The following is a 19,109-nucleotide window of genomic DNA, read 5'->3' as shown; positions in this document are numbered from 1 at the left end:
TTGCATTACCAGAGCACCTAGGAGCCCCCGTCATGGACCCAGAACCTCATTATGCTACACACAGTGCAAACACCGACCAAAAGAGATGGTCCCTGCTCCAGAGCACTTGGACCCCAAATAAGACAAGAGACAACAGATGGAAACAGTCAGCTAGACGGAGGAGTACAAGGAAGCAGTACTAGTCAATATGGTAGGCAGTGGTCAAGGGACATCAGCAGACTAAGCGTTGTCAAGTTTTTGTGTAGGCATCATGGAAAAGGAGAGTTTGAAGTAGGATAATGAGTTAGTTTTGTGAATGTTTACAGGAAGCTCTTCCCAAGGGTGAGAGACAGCATGTGAGAAAGCACAAAGGTGCTTGGTGGAAAATTTAACAAGTGGGTGAGGGAAGCTGGCATCATGGACTGACCTGAGGCTTGAGTCAATATTTCAGTAGGGACTGAGAAATACTAGGTAGTGTGGGGATAGGCTATGAAGGGCCTTGAAAGTGAAGATAAGTAGCTTATGTTTGATGCAATAGAGAATGGGGAGCCAGTGGAGGGATGTAATGAGAGGGGCGGCATGGTCAAAGCAATGGACTAGGAGAATCATCTTTGAGACAGCATTCTGAATGGATATGAGATGGGCAAAATTGCATTTGTCAAGCCAGAGAAAAGATTAACAGTAATGGGGACACAAGGTGATCAGAGCCTGGAGGAGAGTTTTAGCTGCACGGATGGATAGAAAAGATTGAATCTTAGAGATGTTATGCAGAAAGAATTGGCAAGATTTAGACAGAACCTGGATTTGAGGACTTAGAGAGAGATCTGAGTTGAAGACGATGCACAGGTTATGGGGCTGAGCGACAGGCAGGGAGGTGGTGTTGTCCACAGTGACTGAGAAAGGAAGTAGTGGGGGAGGGCCTGAAGGGGGTAGGGAGATTTAGGAGCTCTGTTTTAGTCATTTTGAGCTTGAGCTGACAGCTAGATATTCATGAGGAGATATCATCCAGACAGGCTGAGATTTTAGTTTGGGTGGAAGGATACAGGTCTGTAGAGAGATAGATCTATGAATCATCCCATAGAGATAGTAGTTGAATCTGTATTATCCAGAGATGATCTGTGCTTTTTTCTCCTTGAGATTACACTACTATAATGGCATTGCACATAGGGCTTCATCTTAAATCAACTTGGAAACAGAAGCTAGTGCCGAATGCAATCGCTCACTTTTTAGGTACAGTCTCTCCCCATGAGCACATGACAAATCTCTGTGCTCCAGGACTACACAGGCTCTCTGTTGATTTCCAGGTGGAGTTGAAAGAATTAGTTTTCCCTTAAAAAGCCATAAATGGCTTGGGACCACCGGGCTGATTGTGCCATAACTTCCACAGCTGCAATCAGCTGAGGCACTCATGCTGGAGCTGCCATGGTCTGAAAGAGAGTGAGCTGCCATTGGGAATTCTTAATGCAAAGCCTCGACCTTTAGAATTCACTATCCCATTCCCCTAAGATTTTTGGAGAGGGAGTGGGGAGCCGAGGTCTGGGTTTTGAGAGTGGAGAGTGAAATTTTCTGCATCCTTGGTTATGGGAAACATGTAGCGTTTAGTTTTATTTTGTGAATAATGTATTTTTAAAATATAGCAAAGATGCCAAGAGCCCTGGATAGACATTAGTTAATGTTTTGAATAACTCTCCATTAATAAGTAATTATACGTATTGTAAATTTTAACTGTATTTTCCAAGTCAAAGGGAGCATGGTGTACTGGATAAAGCAAAAAACTAGGTTCCAGGACACCTAGTTTTTCCTCCTGCCTTTGCCACTGGCTTGCTGCATGACCTGAGCAACTCACTTAGCCTCCCTCTGCCTTAGTTTCCCTATCTGTAAAATGGGGATAATCATTAACTGTCTCATGGGGCTCTGATTGGATCCATTCATTGAGGTTTATAAGGCATTTTGATACCTTAGCACAGAAGAGGCTACAGAAGGGCAAAGTATTGTTGTAAAACTTTTGATCATTACTGTTCATTCAAATGAATCAGAATTAACCATTTTTCATTGTCTGAGGTATTGGAAGTTTCATTTGTGTGAAGAATTTAGATTAACATTAAATACGGAAGGTTTTGGAAACCATTCACCTTGAAGATTGGCAAAACTGGCATATTCAAAGCAGAAGTGAAAGACATGTTTTATCTGTGTTGCCCTTTGTAATTATGCTGCTGAATAACAGCAGTATTATCACACCAGGGTTAGTGCCAGAGGATTACCCAAAGTTTTTTAAATGGGATGCTAAAGTGGTGCAAACAGGTGCACAGACAAAGAACAAAAAGAGGGGGGAAAAGTGAGAGAAAGAAAGCTGAGGCCTTCTAGTTTCAGCCACATAGCAAAATTAATGGTTTCTCTAAATGAGTGGCATGGTTAGATTACCATTGAACTTGTAAAATTAGAGGAAGGAGTCAGATTCTTCATTACACTCTTATTTTAATTTAAGCAAAGGGGGCTACCCTTAATTGTGCATTACCTCAAAAAACCTTTTCACTGGAATAATTTTGCAGCAGTCAAAGTGACTCCTAAGAATAATAGTGCTGTCTGAAATCAGCTAGCCAATATTTCCCTTTACAAACTGTATCCTGCTAACTGAGAATTCTCTTTGATTGACCCCTGGGCACAGACCCAGAGGGAGAGAGAGAGAGAGAGAAGACTTCTAAATTAACAGAAAAAGGCCTTAAAATCAAAACAAAACAAAACATGATTTTGCTGTTATAAAATATTTGTTTGCTGTTGATATTTTCATCGTAGTCTTTTTGTTGATTTGTTGTTTTTATATACTTTGCAACCATCAGGACATTTTTCTCTAAATCACACCTCAAGCACAAGTACATACGTTTGCATGGTTCATTTGTGAGATTAAACCTTGGGAAGCATGTTGCTGTCCCCACTGGGTTTGGAGTGTATATTTCAAGACAATATACATGGTAGTATTATAAGCATTATGTCCCAGGAGTAAGTGTTAGGGGTTCCATTTCGGCCTCAGGTGTGAGCATTTAGGGAAATTTCCAAAGGGAGCACTGTGCCCATGTATCAGAGAATGCTCTGGATTTGAGGGAAACTTTCCAAGTGGAGGTTGGGTGTGGCAGGACTTCCACAAAATTGAAAGTGGGTAGTCAGACAGAATGTCTGCATTTCCAGCTCTTGGCTTTTGTCTATGGGGAAGGCACTGTGTATTTGGTTATCCTCCTCCCCATGGCACTGAGGGAGCCTTCCAGGCAAGGGGAGGCTGCAGATTGGCTGATGACAATGGTGTCCCCTACAGACCTGTGAAAAGTCATGTAGGTTAGTAAACCTAGGGCAATGGTGACCTCAGAAGGTATGGCTCCTGTTGCATAATTCTTCCCAGATCTCCTCTCAGCTGATCACATAGGTTCATGCTGGCCTTTGGAGTATGCAGTAATACTGGGCTGCTTGCACCTTTGTCATGTCAAGAAAACCCTACACTAGTCTTGGCTCATAGACTCTGTTTGAAGGATAAGGAAATCTCTGAGCCAAGGCCTGCCTCGCTCTCCTCTTCCTTTCCTTCACTTGCCTCAACACATACTACCCCTGGGCCTGGGTATGGTTCGATGTTCTGCTGCAGGCAGTGACAGATGCAGGAATGAAAACCCAAAGATGCACCATCCCTCAGTGCCATCACCCTCCCCTCTGTCCCATCCCTTGCAAAGTCTCTTGCCTTGGTCTGCAAGGCTTTGCTGGTTCTCTCCATTTCTCTGTCAGAATCATTCTAATTCTCTCATGTGTATTAGGGTTTTTTTAATCAGTGAGGACTGATGATCCTGGGTGTCTGGTGTGCAGAGCAACCAATGAGTCGCCTGTGATTTGTAGCACAGTGTAAGACAGAAGAACCTATCCGAGCACATAGGGATCTCTGCATATCTTGTAAAATCAGCTACCGCACTTGCATTTGCATGAATGATATTACAAAGCACTCAGTGCTATATCTAAGATAGGAATCAAACCCTTAGCCGAGGAAAGGGCTATTTCATAATTAGTTTCAACTGGAAGCCAGAGGGCGGTTGTGGTGGAGGTGGTTCAAAATCTTCCTTGAATTAGGCTTCTAATTTCACTATTAAGGCAAGTCTTTATACTGGACAAAACTAGACCCCGACTCTTTTCTTAAATCTGAATTTTGTGGCTCTGTCCCAACTCTAGCATTAACAAAAACTCATAGGGTTACTTACCTGAACGGACTTCTTGAGTCTTATACTATTGCTTAATATATCCCTAACTCAGATTTAATTGTACAGTTTCCTTTAACATTCTTCCATTATCTTTATTACAAATGACGTAGCCACCTTGATAGTCACTGTACATGTGCAATTTCCATTGACTTCAGGGGGGGTTCCATTCAGACAGCAGTTCCAGAATAAGGCTATGTACCTCTAATGTACTGAAAGGTGCAGTGCAGAGAAACAGTCCTGTGGGCTCAGCCTAGAATACAGCATCTTCCAAAACTGGCAAGTCATACCAGGAAACCTGAGCGTAAATGAAGAATCCTCATTGCTTGACTACATGAGAAATGGGAACTTAACTCTTGTTTTCTTTGCAGTTTGTGTGCAGCTGGTCTGCTCTCTATCAGGGATGGAGAATCTTCTCTGGACATTAATTATCTCTATTAATGTCATCGGATTTGGCTTTTCTATATATGGCCACTGGGGAAGTCAGGGCTATAAAGGAGTGGTGGCATGGAAGAGCAGATTCCTAGTTTCTGCAGAGCAGAATATGAATCCATTGTATAAATGATGACGAAACAGCTGCTGGCTCAGAGACAGGGAAGTCTGGGGAGCTTCTGTGATGGCACTTTTCAGCCAGAATTCCTAATGAGTCAGTAAAACGTCATTCAGCTGTTGGGCCCCCAAATGTTAATCTTGCATACAACTCCTAGTAGTGCTATTGGCTATCCTGACTAATCAGAATGCACAGGATTTCCAACTAAGACTGTGGCCATCTCAGTGCTGTAGCATGGCTGTGCTCTGTTAATTAGAGGATGGCAGTACTTGAAAAGAGAGTTCCTGACAGATAAAGTGATTCTTAGTGTAAGGTCTTAAAATCCCAGCCGGTAAGCTGTATGACCGAAACAAACCACACTGAGTTAGTGGCATCATGGGTATACAGATGACAACAGCCCTATGATGCCCCATCCCTACGTTCCCCTGCCAGATCCATTCTTGTGTGCCAGCAAAGGCATTGAAATTGCCTGGGTCAAGACTCTCTGCAATTTCAGTCCCCTGCTCACTCTCAAGAATGCGAGCCAGCAGGGGAGCCTAGGGATAGCAGAGTACGCATGCATGCTCTGTCTGCAACCCCAGCAAAACCCATCACCATTCTGATTGTTGTTTTGATCCTACTTCATGCTTAGACTCTTCCAGCCTTAGTTTAGGAGGGCTGGTATTTTTAACTTCTACATCAGGGAAACATGTACAATAATGGATGGTAGGTTTTAAGGTGAGGCTAATTTTGATTTCCCGGTGAAGACTAAAGTGGTGGCTCTGACCTAATAATAATAATAATTAATTTACTGTTGTTGTTATTTCATTTGTATTCAAGTAGTGTTTCCAATCAGGATCCCAGTCAGGATCAGGCCCTCTTGTAGAGCTGGTCAGAACCTGGAATTTCCATTCTGTGGGAAATTCCAAAATTTTGAATTGTTTTGTTGTTCCAAATCAGAACAAACTTTATTGAAATGAAACATTTTGACTTTATTGAAACAAGTCATTCAGATCATTGTTAGTCAAAATTCAGCACTTTTTGCCAGAAGAACAGTCAGTCAGAAAACCTGAGGTCAGCTCTAGCCTCATTGTTCTCTGTATTAACATAGACTAGAAAGGTTTCAGAGTAGCAGCCGTGTTAGTCTGTATTCACAAAAAGAAAAGGAGGACTTGTGGCACCTTAGAGCTGTAGCTCATGAAAGCTTATGCTCAAATAAATTTGTTAGTCTCTAAGGTGCCACATGTACTCCTTTTCTTTTTATAGACTAGAAAGGCAGCTTACAGTCTAATAAAGCCTTTTATATGGTTTGGGTTCCACTTCTTTGGCAGTCTGCTTCTTACCCTGTGCCACACTGCAGCAGACATGATCAACTGAGCTTCCCAAGATAAATGAGTCTTGGTTAAAATGTAAAGGGGCTGAAGGCAGGGCATTCTCATCCTTCCTTGGTCTGCCAGAATGGTCTGCATTTGATGACTTTTTGGTCACGTGGCAAAATTCACTTGTTTCCCTTGCGTTTTTCTGCAAGGATTTGATTGGGGTGAAGTTTGTTGTGCATGCAATAGGTTGTTAGGTGTTTTGCTCGCCAATGTATTTTTAAAATGTTTTCAATCATGCTGGTTGGCCAGATTCTCAGCCAATGTAAACCAGGAGCCCTTTGAGCACCACTGATTTGCACTAGCTCAGAATTTGACTCACGCAGCATGTTTTTAATTTTGGTTGATAGAACGTGATAAGTGCAAGTGGAAAAAAAAACTAGGGGGATATTTTCAAAGTCACAATGGCAGTTAGGTGTCTATTGCCTATTGAATCTCAGCGGGAGGTAAACACTCAGTGGTACATTTGGACCACTGAAAACTTCCGACTAAATACATACTATCAGGGTTGGTCTGACAGCCTTGAGTTGAGTGTGACCCTTTAAGTATTTTTTCCCCTATTTTAGATTAGCAGAGTTGGGGGTAAATCCTGACTGTTGCTTTTGCAGCACAAAATAAATATCAGACGTGCTTGTTTGACAGGATTGAATACATGGAGTAGAACTTAATGCTGTACAGTACGTGTCACTTTTGTTAGTGGGAACTATGTGCAAGAGGTTTCTGGGAACACTGGAAAATATAGGTAGCTAATAAAAGGATTCTTGGAAAAAAGAAACAGTTGTTGATTTCTGAGGTCTAAGGGAGTAAACAGGAGAACAGCAATTGTTGTTGTTGAGTTGTCTTAGTATGACACAAAGCATATGCAAAAAGAAAAGGAGTACTTGTGGCACCTTAGAGACTAACCAATTTATTTGCGCATAAGCTTTCGTGAGCTACAGCTCACTTCATCGGATGCATACTGTGGAAAGTGTAGAAGATCTTTTTATACACACAAAGCATGAAAAAATACCTCCCCCCACCCCACTCTCCTGCTGGTAATAGCTTATCTAAAGTGATCACCCTCCTTACAATGTGTATGATAATCAAGGTGGGCCATTTCCAGCACAAATCCAGGGTTTAACAAGAACGTCTGAGGAGGGGGGAGGGTAGGAAAAAACAAGGGGAAATAGGTTACCTTGCATAATGACTTAGCCACTCCCAGTCTCTATTCAAGCTTAAGTTAGCCTGGTCCAGTCCACACAAGAGATCCACTTCCTGGACACTACAGTGCTAATAAACGATGGTCACATAAACACCACCCTATACCAGAAACCTACTGACCGCTATTCCTACCTACATGCCTCCAGCTTTCACCCTGACCACACCACACGATCCATCGTCTACGGCCAAGCTCTGCGATACAACCGCATTTGCTCCAACCCCTCAGGCAAAGACAAACACCTACAAGATCTCTATCAAGCATTCTTACAACTACAATACCCACCTGCGGAAGTGAAGAAACAGATTGATAGAGCCAGAAGAGTTCCCAGAAGTCACCTACTACAGGACAGGCCTAACAAAGAAAATAACAGAAGACCACTAGCCGTCACCTTCAGCCCCCAACTAAAACCCCTCCAACGCATTATTAAGGATCTACAACCTATCCTGAAGGATGACCCAACACTCTCACAAATCTTGGGAGACAGGCGAGTCCTTGCCTACAGACAGCCCCCCAACCTGAAGCAAATACTCACCAGCAACCACATACCACACAACAGAACCACTAACCCAGGAACCTATCCTTGCAACAAAGCCCGTTGCCAACTGTGCCCACATATCTATTCAGGGAACACCATCACAGGGCCTAATAACATCAGCCACACTATCAGAGGCTCGTTCACCTGCACATCCACCAATTTGATATATGCCATCATGTGCCAGCAATGCCCCTCTGCCATGTACATTGGTCAAACTGGACAGTCTCTACGTAAAAGAATAAATGGACACAAATCAGATGTCAAGAATTATAACATTCATAAACCAGTCGGAGAACACTTCAATCTCTCTGGTCACGCGATTACAGACATGAAAGTTGCGATATTACAACAAAAAAAACTTCAAATCCAGACTCCAGCGAGAAACTGTTGAATTGGAATTCATTTGCAAATTGGATACAATTAACTTAGGCTTGAATAGAGACTGGGAGTGGCTAAGTCATTATGCAAGGTAACCTATTTCCCCTTGTTTTTTCCTAACCCCCCCCCCAGACGTTCTTGTTAAACCCTGGATTTGTGCTGGAAATGGCCCACCTTGATTATCATACACATTGTAAGGAGAGTGGTCACTTTAGATAAGCTATTACCAGCAGGAGAGTGGGTGTGTGTGTGGGGGGGGTGAGAAAACCTGGATTTGTGCTGGAAATGGCCCAACTTGATTACCATACACATTGTAAGGAGAGTGATCACTTTAGATAAGCTATTACCAGCAGGAGAGTGGGGTGGGGGGAGGTATTTTTTCATGCTTTGTGTGTATAAAAAGATCTTCTACACTTTCCACAGTATGCATCCGATGAAGTGAGCTGTAGCTCACGAAAGCTTATGCTCAAATAAATTGGTTAGTCTCTAAGGTGCCACAAGTACTCCTTTTCTTTTTGCGAATACAGACTAACATGGCTGCTACTCTGAAACAAAGCATATGGAGGCACAGCTGCTTGGAAACTGAGATGGAGGTATCACTATGTTGAACTCCCCTTGCAGTGTGCACTGCATTCACTACAGAAGAAAGAGGCAATGCTAAGTCATGCAGCTGTGATGTGCCATGACACATGCGAGTGCTTGCTGGTATACTCTGCCAGTGCAGTTGACAAACGGAAGGCTGTTATTATCATTTCTGTGGTCTGCTCTGAACCACAGCTCACTCTTTGTTCCCCAGGTAGCAGGAATACCGTTGCAAGCCTACAGGCACTCTGTTTTGTAAGCACTGGGCATGGTAAGGTTTTAACTGCACTGTGCTTGTGCGAGAGGGTTCTCGGCAAGCTGTTCTGCACGTGAAAGCATTTCTTGGGCCACTTGAAAGCTTTTGGGGATTTCTCGCCAATGCGTTTTGTAAGGAGGTGTTTGTCACTGTTTATTTGAAAAGTTATGGAACTGAGGCATAATGCCTGTAGTTATTATTTAGCACACGTGGTAGTGGTGGTCAGGGCTGCAGTACTGAAAATGCCCCCTGGAACCTTAGGGATGACCTATGTGGGGAAGAGGGGTAGTCATTACAGTTCACATGAGTAACTCTGTTTAAGAGGAAGGATGGTCTTGGGGCTAAGGCACTGGCTCTCAGAACATGTTGGTTCAATTCCTGCCTCTGCCACAGGCTCCCTGGGAGACCTTAGGCAAATTGTTTAATCTCTTTGTGCCTCAGTTCCCTATCTTTCCCTATTTATACCCCCTCCTTTTTCCCACTCTTTATCTTCTCTGTTTAGTTTTTCAGCTCTTTGGGACAGGGACTGTCTCTCACTATGTGTTTGTACTATGTGTTTGCCTAGGGCAGGGCAGGGCAGCTCTGATCTTGGTTGGGGCCAAAATGATACCATAATACAAATAATGAACAACACAGTGGGCTTGTGCTCCACTACAGAATGCAGATGGAGACAGTGAAAGTACAAAGTGCTGACAGAAGTGCAGAAGAAGAAGACTAGTGATTCCAGGGAGTAACATCGGGGATGAATTTTTCCCAATCTGTATTTTTAAAATGGTATAAATATGTATGTTCTTGTATTTGGCTCTGAAGGAGTGTATTATGGTTCTGAAGGAGTGATCAGGAGTTATGGAACATGCATTATGTAACGCAGATTGTCTCAGGATGTATGTCCAGAGCAGACTGCAAGAGTTTCAGATTCCCTTTGCAAAAATATTACCTTAAATGTAAAAAACAAACAAACAAAAAACCCACTCAAGCATAGTTTGCTTTAATGTTTTTCTTGGATGTGTGTTTGTGTCTGTACTCTTCCAGCATGAGCGATCAGATAGCAGAAATGGAAAATGAAATGCTTTTGTTTGTTTTTTAAATCCATCTCAAATACAATTCTGCACCTGCGGTGTTAACTTCCCTCTACAGCTTCACCGCTGACCTCAGCCTTAATCTGCAGGGACCAAACTCTGTATGGGTGAAAGGTCAGACCAAGTATTGACTAAGCCTGTCCCTGCTTAGCTATGCGATCCTGTGCTCTTTTTGAGTACAACAGTCTCATCAATTTCAGTCCCCTGCTGGGACACAAGACTAGAGCTGGCAGAGTTGCAGAGAGGTGGTGCAATGTGTATCCATGCATTAACTCCACTTGCTCAGAACAAACCCCGTGTCCTGGCTTGGTTCATTATGAGTCACTCAGATCAGCAGCTGGGATGTTTAGATAGTTGCATCTCTCATTCTGGAGGGCGGATATTTTCTAGATGGGGGGCAACACATTAAAAAAACCCACAAGTTTTAGGCTGGGCCGGTTTGGGGGCCCGTGAGGCTTGGCAGTATCACATTACAGCTGTGGACCCTTTAAGCCTGACCTTGGATATATCCTCCAAGTTTTCACCCAGAACTTCAAGCACATAAATTGAGTAGCTGGGATACCTAACCACCTGATTTGCACAAGCAAATGCAATTTTCATGTGCAAACTTAGAGGTGGGCAACCACAAAAAAATTGCACAGGCAAATATTCAGGCACAAACCTAGTGGCTGGATTGAAGCCCCTCCTTTGGGTACATCTCCACAACAGTGGGGCATGTGCCTCCCAGCCTGGATTGACAGACTTGTGCTAGCTTAACTCAAGCTAACATGTTTAAAATAGCAGTGTAGGTGTTGCAGCATTGGTGGAGGCTCAGGCTAGCCAGCCAAGCTCAGACCCTGGGGGTTAAGTGGGCTTGAGAACCTGAGCTGCTGCCCAAGCTTCAGTGTCCACCCTGACATTTTTAATGTCCTAGCTCAATCCAGGCTAGCATGAGTCTGTCCACCCAGGTTGGGAGGCTCACTGCCTGCTGCCATGGAGACATACCCTTTGAAACTCTGGCCTCTAGTGTTCCTTTAGCACTGTATTATTATTATTACTGAGCTCTCAGACATCACATTTCATCAGTAGAGCTAAAAGTGCATTGCAAAGAGGCCCAGTATCATTTATCACCATTTTACAGATGGGAAAACTGAGGCACAGAGAGATGATGTGACCTGCCCAAGGTATTTGTGGCTTATTGCCCAGATACTGTTATGATTCTCTATGCATCTCTAAAGTGCTTCTAAGTATTTACCAGTCGATAAAGATTGCAGTGGCAAGGGAGATTCCTGGGTTGGCATACAGCTAGTAGAGCCAACTTTGCACCAGCCCCACCTGATGCAGACAACATGTCAGGTCCTGCTGTGGGCAGGGCAGGGACATTCCATAGTGGAAGGGGGTGTGATGTAGGCTGAAGGGAGTGGGGCAGGAGAAAAATTTGCTCTGCTCATCTCCAGCTGGCAAAGCATGACCCCTAAAGGATCATTCTAGGCCAGCATAAATTAGAACAGCCCTATGGTTGCTCTCGTTTGTGCTGGGGGACAGCTTGGCCATTGGCTGCCCACAGGATTAAGGGAGGGGAAAAAGTGGTTTAGAGCCACCTTTGCCTTTCTCAGCATACTCAGCTACACAGAGCAAGAGCCAAAGATTGCATCCAGACTGTCTGACAGGTAGCTGACTTTGTTAGTGAGGAAAATAAGCTGGAAATGAAGGAAAACTGGTAATAAGAACAATAACCTCCTTACTGTTTTCCAGCAATTATTTCTGTGGAATATTGACTCTCACTCCGGCAGCATCACCGTGGACCAACTTTTGGTAGAGCTGAAGGCTGGAGGGATAAGTGAAGAGCATGAGAAAGCCGTGCAGAGAGAACTGCGACACATCCAGAAACTAGATCTTCTTGATTTCTTGACTTACCTGCCACTTTTTGTTCTTATCCACAATTCGGTCATTGCCAATCCACTGGATGATTCGAGAACAATCTGACCAACTACCTTAACTCTAGCAGAAGGGAACCTGATGTCTTATGAAGGTTTCTGATTTACCATTTTCCAGCAGACACCACAGATTGCGGTGATGGTAAGGAACAACAGATCAGAAACAAAAATTGCAATTCCAATCAATACACTAGTACATGTAAATACAGCAAGGCCTAATCTGCAGCCCTCAGTCACCTGAGTAGTCCTTGCAGGAGTAAATCAGATAGAGGCTCAAATACTGAGATTTGTAAATGTAAATTTTAAGGGTACATTTGGCACCCACAGAGACAGTGGCTGAGCCACAGTCCTGGAAATGTTCCCAACAATTAAACTGTCAGGGTTTCTGTGATGCTGTAGCCCCCTTTATACATGAGGGGCCACATTTTCAAAAGGTCTCAGCAACCACAATTGTGCTCAGACTGGCTACTTCATGTAGGTGCCTTGAACGGGAAGAGTTGGATCCAGAGCTCTTTTGAAAATCTGACCCGTTATCTGCCTTTATAATATATTTTTTAAAATGATTATAAAATACTAATGTAACGTGTAGGAATTCCCTTTTCTCCGTTTATCTCAGCCAGTGCACTTTTAAGTCTGGTTACTGTGACTGGCCTATAACTATTGAACAGGTTATTTCTAGTGTGTTGTGAGAAATAGGCTGAAAGGACGAAGGATTAATTTTGCCTTTTCAATCTGATCACAAACGTTTTGAAATTACATTGTTAAACTATCATTGGGTAAAGTGAGATAAACAGCATCTGGTTCAGGGTAGTCAGCCAGTGACGGAATGTGGATCTGCCTAGAAGAGTCAAAAGTAAGAAAATGTATCAGACAAAAGCTGATCCCAGCGGGCTTGCAAGGATGTTGTCTCATGGGGGATGTTGATGTCACGGCAAAAGCAATTGTGTATATAGGTGGCAATCTATAAGACCTTACAATAGACTCCTATGGAACCTTTGCTTTGTCTTCAGGGGGAGTTTTGTTTTACTAATGTTAGGCATGTTCAATGATTTTCACTGTGTATTTGTAGCAGTCACAGGTCTTTCACAAGGATTTTGCTTAGATACCTAATGCAAAGCACTCTGGACCAAATCCTGAGCTGGTGGAAATCAAAGTATTGTACCATCTGAGGTAGGATAGCCAACTTTCTAATCACACAAAACAGAACAACCCAACCCTGCCCCACCCCTTCTCGGAGGCCCATTCTTGCTCACTCTCTCCCCCCTCCCTCCGTTGCTCACTCTCCCCCGCCCTCACTCACTCTCACTGGGCTGCGGCATGGTAGGTGGGGTGTGGGAGGGGGGTGAGGGCTTCGGCTGAGGGCATGGGCTCTGGGGTGGGGCCAGGGATGAGGGATTTGGGGTGAAGGAGGGGGCTTAGGACTAGGGCAGGGAGTTGAGGTACGGGGTCAGAGTATGGGCTCTGGGCTGGGGTGTGGGCTCCAGTGGGGCCAGAAATGAGGGGTTCAGGGTGCGGGAGCGGGCTCTAGGCTGGTGCAGGGTGTTGGGATGCGGGATTTGAGGACTCCAGCTGGGGGTGAAGGCTCTGGGGTGGGACCAGGGATGAGTGGTTTGGGGTGAAGGAGGGGGCTCCAGGCTGGGGCCAAGGGGTTCAGAGTGCAGGAGGGGGTGAGGGTTCCAGCTGGGGCTGTGGGCTCTGGGGTGGGGCTCAGGATGAGGGGTTCAGGGTGCAAGAGCAGGCTATAGGCTGGGGCAGGGTATTGGGGGGGTTGCAGGCTCCAGGAGGGAGTTTGGGTGCGGGAGGGGACTCCGAGCTGAGGCAGGGGGTTGGGGTGCAGGAGGAGGTGTGGGGTCCCGGTGGCACTTACTACAGCTCCCAGGAAGTGGCCACAAGGTCCGTGCAGCCCCTAGGTGCATGACGGCCAGGTAATCTCTGTGCACTGCCCTTGTGCCTGCTGGCACTGCCCCCACAGCTCCCATTGGTTGCAGTTCCTGGCCAATGGGAGCTGCAGAGCTGGCACTGGGGGTGGGGGCAGCATGTGGAGCTTCCTTGGCTGCCTATGCGCCTAGGGGCCGCAAGGACCTAGCAGCCGCTTCCGGGAGCCGCAAAGAGCCAGGGCAAGCAGACCCCTGGCTTAGCCCCAGACCCCTGCTGTGCCGCCGATTGGACTATTAACAGCCCCGTTGGCGGTGCTGACCGGAGCCGCTAGGGTCCCTTTTCAACGGGGCGTTCCGGTTAAAAAACGGATGCCTGGCAACTGGCAACCCTAAGCTGAGGTCCTGGCAATATATATTTAGACCCTACACATATTTTTGTGAGTGTCTGCCAAGCCTTAATCAGAATCCAGTAAATGCATACAGTAGTTTGGTATAATTATTGCCTTGAAACATGCCTGAGATTCGCAATCCTCATTGATTTAGGCTTTAAATACATATCTAGACTGTTTAAGTAATAATAAGATAATGCACTTGCACTAAGGGAAAGTTATAGGATGACTTAATTATATGTTCGGTTGATCAATTCAATGTGAAAACAGTTAAATCAATATTTTATTGCATCATTGTAAACTGTGGGTAGGGCTTATTAGATTACGGATAGTGGACTGACATTCAAAAGCATGTAACTGAATCAAATTCCAAGTAAACGTTATTTGTGCAATTTAGAAACAGTTAATACCTTCCAGTTGAGCAGATTTGTTTCTAATGAGTATAACAGCTGTTTATATAAATCATAGGCATGCAGTATTTAAATATGATACTAATTCACCTGGGAATTCAGTCCAGAGCACTTTGTGAGAAGCTTTGTTACAGTGTATTGAAATAAATCCAGCATTACACAACTGTACCTGTTTCATTTTACAAAAGAAAAGGAGTACTTGTGGCTTATGCTCAAATAAATTTGTTAGTCTCTAAGGTGCCACAAGTATTCCTTTTCTTTTGCAAATACAGACTAACAGGGCTGCTACTCTGAAACCTGTTTCATTTTAGTTGTTCAGTTCTCTGTGTGTGTTTTTTGCCTTTGAAAATGCTAAAATATGTATGGCCTAATTTATCTGTTCTGTCTGCAGAAGGATATGAGTGACAGCTTCAGTGTGGTGAACTCCTAGACATCTATGGTCTTCCAACTATGGACTGTTCATACACTTGAACATTATCCTTCTTATTTATATTACAGTATTGCCTAGAGGTCCCAGACAGGAGTGAGGCCTAAGTATTGTATAAAGAAAGTGAAAGACAGTCCCTGCCCCCAAAGAACTTACAATCTACATAGAAAAGAAAGACATATAGAAACAGGGAGTTTGTCTACATGGAGAGTTAGTGTGTGGCAAGCTTGGGGTCTAAATCTCCAGCACACTAGTCTTCTGGCCATGGCACTGGCCATGTGGGCCCTGTTACCACGCATTAAAAAAAAGATCTGTAGTGCGTTTTGATTTATTGTTGTTACAAACTGGAGAAGATCAAAACACATGACAAAAAATTTAGTGTGTGGGAATAGGGTCCACACATCCAGCCAGTGTGCAGAAGGCTAATGTGCTACAGACTTACACCCCAGTTTGCCACCTGGTAACTCTCTATGTAGCCAAGCCCAGAGAGAGAAAAAGTACCCAGCCAAACAACAAATATGCAAAACGTCAAAAGCACAGAGCTTACTAGTTTCTAGAGCTGGTTCAAAACATGGAAGCCTACATGAAAAATATCAAAGTTGTTTGCATTCTGAAGTGCTCAAAAGAGGCCCTCTCCCTGTTTTTGTTGTTCTTTTTGTCAACATTTTCTCTGCACTTTTTTTTTCCAGTTAAAAAGTTATCAACAGTGTCATCAAAATGGTCATCAACATTTTTCACTTACTGAAAAAATGGTTGGGTTAAATAAAATTTGGTAATGATTTTTCATGATATTTTGATAAAAAAAATCAAATATATTAAAGAGGCAGGAATATTTTTGCAAAAAAACAAAAAATTCAACCCTGATGGCAATTTTTCCTGAAAAAAATTGTTCTCAAATAAGACCATTTTGCAACCAGGCCTGCTAGTTGCACTCCTCCCCTTGCCCTATTTTTTAATTTCCACATACCTCTTTTTTCCCCTCTAGCTACATTCTTCAGCCAACTTCTGGTGCCATCTCCTCCTCCTGCCCATCCAATATAGCTTCCATTTCAGCCTGGGACTAAAAAGAAAAAAGTACAAACTGGCCGAATATGTCTACAGCCTGTCCCTTCATTCCATTGGAGGGGTGTGTGGCTCCCAGCAGGGGCCCAACATACTACCCCCTGTCTCCAGTAGTTTCTAGCAGGGACTCTGTGCTGCTCTTTCTACCCTCCCCCGATAGAAAAGTGGCTTATGGCAGGGTCTCCTGGAGGAAAGGGCAGGAGCCCCCTTAGCCAGTCTCTGACCTCTGCAGCCTCCGGCAGTGACTCCTGGCTGCTCCCCATGGCTGCAAGATAGCTAAGATCCCAGCAGTGTCTTCTAGGGGAGGGAGATAGCAGCCTACATGGTCAGTCCCGGCTTCCTGAAGTCTTTGGAACAGTCCAGCTGGGAGCCACTGCCAAAGACTTTATGGAACTAGTCTGTGCTTGCTGAGTTGATGCTGGAGTAGATGTGTGGCACTCTAATTCTTTGTGTTTTAATTTGCAGTGGGGTATGCTGCTTCCCTGAAGGATGCAGCAGAATTGGCAATGCCTTATTTTAGTTTGTACGGGAATTGTTGCAAAAGTGGCCTCAGAGAACTTTCCTTGCTTCTTAACTTCTGCTTAATAATAGCAATGTGTTTAATCAGAAATGCTTGAGATATCGTCTTCAAAGTAGCGGCTCACCAATTTTATGGAAGAGCTGTAGAATGGACCTCAAATCTGCTCCAGGTTCCAGCACTGCTGTATGGTGATGAGCACCCTATCCATAATTATATGCATACAGCTTGCTGAATGATTTTGACCCGGCAGGTAGTAAGAGGGGAGACAATACACATACAGTGTATTGACACACGGCATGTCCCCCTGCAGGCTAACAAGGCTGGTAGAAACAGAAACCCTCTTCTAATCAGTCTTCCTGTAGTCATCAGTGTTGCCCTTGCAGCAAAGAGTCTCTTCAATATTCTCAGTGGAACCCCTGAAAAATATGCATCGGAGTTGCTCAGAAGAATAGATCCTGATGTTACAATCAAATGGAGAGGGATAGCACCAAGCAAGACAAAGCCAGGCTCTGCCAGGGAATGTTAGTGCTCTTGGCTCATGGAAATGTTTTCCCCTCTGCCACCACAAGTTTATTGAAGGATCAGTGCTTAGTTGAAATAAGCCATCAGCAAATAGGCCCGGAAGCTGATTCACTTTCCTCCTTACCCCTCTCCCTTTTATTCACCTTCTCTTTTCCCCTCAGGTGACAGAGAAATCTACCAGCTCCATTAAAGCAGCTGGAGATGATAATATTTCCTTTCTTAGTTCCACAATTGTCTATTACTGTGTGTGTCTGTACCACAGCTAACACAACGTGTCTCCACTCTCATTTAGAGTCCCTAGGTGCTACTGTAATGCAAATAATAAAGGATGATGACTAGGAATGCCATATGTTTGCATGGGAGTTATCGAGACAGATGCTTCTTTTAACTTGGACTTTTATAATTTGACTGTGGGGCACAGTGACTTGATGGAATTCCCTGTCTCTGTTGGGGCAATGTGTTGGACTGGAGACATGGGATGGTGGAGAAGGGTCCCCAAGTTCTGCTGACAAAAAGCTACTCTTCAAATCAGATGAATACTAGAGAGAACCTCTGGACCCACTCTCTGGACAAATAGAGTACTTCACTTTCCAGTGGTGTACATCTGTGACTTTTCATAAGCAAAAGTCATATAAAAACCATAAACAAAATTGTATTTTTAAGGGAGTTAAAGGAATTTCTCAAGGATGTTGGAGCCTTGCAGACACAAGCTTGCAGGCAGCAGTGACCATGAGATGGTTGAGTTCAGGATCTTCACAAAAGGAAGAAATGAGAGTAGCAAAATACAGACCCTGGACTTCAGAAAAGCAGGCTTAGACTCCCTTAGGGAACTGATGGGAAGGATCTTCTGGGAAGCTACTATGAGGGGGCAAGGAGTCCAGGATAGCTGGCTGTATTTTAAAGAAGACTTATTGAGGTTAGAGGGACAAACCATCCCGAAGTGCAGAAAGAATAGCAAATATGGCAGGCAACCAGCTTGGCTTAACAGTGAAATCTTCAGTAAGCTTAAACTCAAAAAGGAAGCTTACAAGAAGTGGAAATTTGGACAGATGACTAGGGAGGAGTATAAAAATATTGCTAGAACATGCAGGGGTGTAATCAGGAAGGCCAAGACACAATTGGAGTTGCAGCTAGCAAGAGATGTTAAGAGTAACAAGAAGGGTTTCTACAGGTATGTTAGCAACAAGAAGAAGGTCAGGGAAAGTGTGGGACCCTTACTGAATGGGGGAGGCAACCTAGTGACAGATGATGTGGAAAAAGCTGAAGTACTCAATGCTTTTTTTGCCTTGGTCTTCACAGACAAGGGCAGCTCCCAGACTGCTGCACTGGGCAACACAGTATCGGGAGGAGGGGAGCAGCCTTCAGTGGTGAAAGAACAGGTTAAGGACTATTTAGAAAAGCTGGACGTGCACAAGTCCATGGGTCCAGATCTAATGCATCCAAGGGTGCTGAGGGATTTGGCTGATGTGATTGCAGAGCCATTGGCCATTATCTTTGAAAATTAGTGGCTATCAGGGGAGGTCCTGGATGATTGGAAAAAGACAAATATAGTGCCCATATTTTAAAAAGGGAAGAAAAAGAACTCGGGGAACTACAGACCAGTCCAGTCCAGCCTCACTTCAGTCCCCAGCAAAATCATGGAGCAGGTCCTCAAGGAATCCATTTTGAAGCACTTGGAGGAGAGGAAGGTGAGCAGGAACAGTCAACATGGATTTACCAAGGGCAGGTCATGCCTGACCAACCTGATTGCCTTCTATGATGAGATAACTGGCTCTGTGGATATGGGAAAAATGGTGGATGTGATATATCTTGACTTTAGCAAAGCTTTTGATATGGTATCCCACA

General features: G+C 44.2%; 1 protein-coding gene across 2 annotated transcripts in view; it reads left to right on the top strand.

Annotated features, from left to right (window-relative positions):
* The window catches only part of C1H12orf42 (chromosome 1 C12orf42 homolog), a 252,140-nt gene extending 238,778 nt beyond the window's left edge, over positions 1 to 13,362 (top strand). For both annotated transcript variants that reach the window (XM_073323517.2, XM_073323524.2), the window contains one exon: positions 11,876 to 13,362. In XM_073323517.2, the coding sequence (XP_073179618.1) occupies positions 11,876 to 12,106 (231 nt within the window). In that variant the 3' untranslated portion in view covers positions 12,107 to 13,362. The remainder of the gene's footprint in view (positions 1 to 11,875) is intronic.
* The last annotated feature ends 5,747 nt before the right edge of the window (positions 13,363 to 19,109 follow it).

The sequence above is a fragment of the Lepidochelys kempii genome, chromosome 1, assembly GCF_965140285.1.
Source record: "Lepidochelys kempii isolate rLepKem1 chromosome 1, rLepKem1.hap1, whole genome shotgun sequence".
In the NCBI taxonomy this organism is placed as follows: Eukaryota; Metazoa; Chordata; order Testudines; family Cheloniidae; genus Lepidochelys; species Lepidochelys kempii.
Note: the sequence above shows the minus strand (reverse complement) of the source record. Positions and strands in the feature narration are given on the sequence as shown.